We start from the raw sequence: 1,672 nt of genomic DNA, 5'->3' as shown, positions 1-1,672 counted from the left end.
ACCAGGCACAGTGATGTCAGCACGGATCTCACGGCCTCTTTCCTCCTGCTCGGCTGCACGGCTGAGAGCTGGGTTCTGGTTCTGGTCTCAGTAGTGAGGAGGGTGATGCTGCAGCTTCCTCCTCTGTCTGAGACGTGTTGTTCATCAGTAGGAAGGTGTTTGAATCACTGTCCTGCCACCTCCACTTTAGGCTGTTTACATCTGACTTCTGCTTCACTCCTGCTGTGTCTGAGATCTGAAACTGTGTGTGACAATCTGTCTCCAGCCCAGGTTTTCTACACCCTGAGCCCAGGCTGTGATGGACTCTGGATCACCTCTTGTCAGCACATCTTCATCTCATGATAGTTGTTGTTACAGCCGGTACTGATGAGCTTTGTTAAACAGATCAGCCTCTGAGCTCGGGTCCACGCTTCACTCACAATAAATGAAGCTAAAAGCTGAGAGACGTCTGAAGCTTTTCTTGGAGCTTCAGTGAGAAACCTCTCAGTGTGTTTACTGTGCTGACATGAACACAGAGAAACAAAGAGGAGTTGTTGCTTCATTCACTGGAGAACAATCTAAGTTCAGCCTGTTGACACTGACAACTTCTGCTGTCAGGAAGCTGTAGCAGAGTCACACATCTGGCTGGAGATCACAGCTGTATATCACACTGTGACACCACATGTGTCCTCTACAGCCTGAAGCTTCTCTCATACAGCACCTATGATTGGTTCAATCAGCCCACCTGCTTTAGTGAGCTGCACACAGTCACATTCAATACAAACCACAGCCAGATGTTAGTGAAGGAGTCAAGTGGTGAACATCTGTTAACTCCTGGTTTCAGGTTCAGACAGACGAGGAGGATTTGAAAACTATCAACAAATCAACTATTTAACTATTTAATTGTAAAAACAGAAACAGGAAGTAACTCACCAGGGACAGGAATATATGTCTCAGCATGAACCTGATGTCTGATTTCCTCCTGTGTGGCTACACAGCGATAGGTGTCGGTCTTGGTCACAGTAGTTTGGAGGATAATGTCGTAGCTGCCTCGTCTTTCAGAGACCTGTGGTTCTTCAGCAGGAAGAGTCTTTCCATCACTGTCCTGCCACTGGACATCAGGTTTGGGTGAAGCACCATGAACCTCACACTGCAGCTTCAACCCATCCTTTGTTTGATTAAGTATTATGATGGATGGTTTTGAAGCTGCACCTGTGAACATCAACATGAACGTATGAAGAACATTTTCAGGGTCAGACACAGACGGAGACAAATTAAAGGAAGAAGCAGAGAAACGACAGAGAAACAGGACGACAGCGTCTCCATCCACAGACCACCAGGGGGCACTGAAGGTCTGATGAGACTGAAAATGATGTGGATCAGAAACTGTGACCTTCACTGTCACCAGATCTCCACCCAGTTGAAAACCTATGGTAGATCTTAGAGCCAGGTGTCAGACAGCGCTCTCCACCACCATCATCAAAACACCTGATGAGGGAATATCTTTATGGAGAATGTGTTCATCCTCCAGTGGAGTTCAGACACTTGGACAATCAATGACAAGGAGCAGTGAAGATGATCTGGCTGAATGTGGTGACCAAAACCTGACTGAGACACTTTCTGTTGGTTTCTCCTTTAAATGGTCACAAGTCTGTGTCAGACCAAGATCTTTAGTTCGACCTTCTCTGCTTGT

General features: G+C 46.7%; 1 protein-coding gene across 1 annotated transcript in view; it reads right to left on the bottom strand.

The window, feature by feature from the left end:
- Positions 1 to 6: 6 nt before the first annotated feature.
- The window catches only part of LOC147819589 (butyrophilin-like protein 10), a gene marked incomplete at its 5' end in the record, with an annotated part of 7,263 nt that continues 5,597 nt past the window's right edge, over positions 7 to 1,672 (bottom strand). Inside the window, one exon of the mRNA XM_087172118.1 lies at positions 7 to 1,191. Within this exon, the coding sequence (XP_087028244.1) occupies positions 875 to 1,191 (317 nt within the window). The remainder of the gene's footprint in view (positions 1,192 to 1,672) is intronic.

The sequence above is a fragment of the Seriola lalandi genome, unplaced genomic scaffold (assembly GCF_002814215.2).
Source record: "Seriola lalandi dorsalis isolate HSWRI2012SDOR001 ecotype SW California unplaced genomic scaffold, Sedor1 jcf7180002052076, whole genome shotgun sequence".
Classification (NCBI taxonomy): Eukaryota; Metazoa; Chordata; class Actinopteri; order Carangiformes; family Carangidae; genus Seriola; species Seriola lalandi.
The sequence above is the reverse complement of the archived record's forward strand: the minus strand, read 5'-3'. Positions and strand labels throughout refer to the sequence as shown.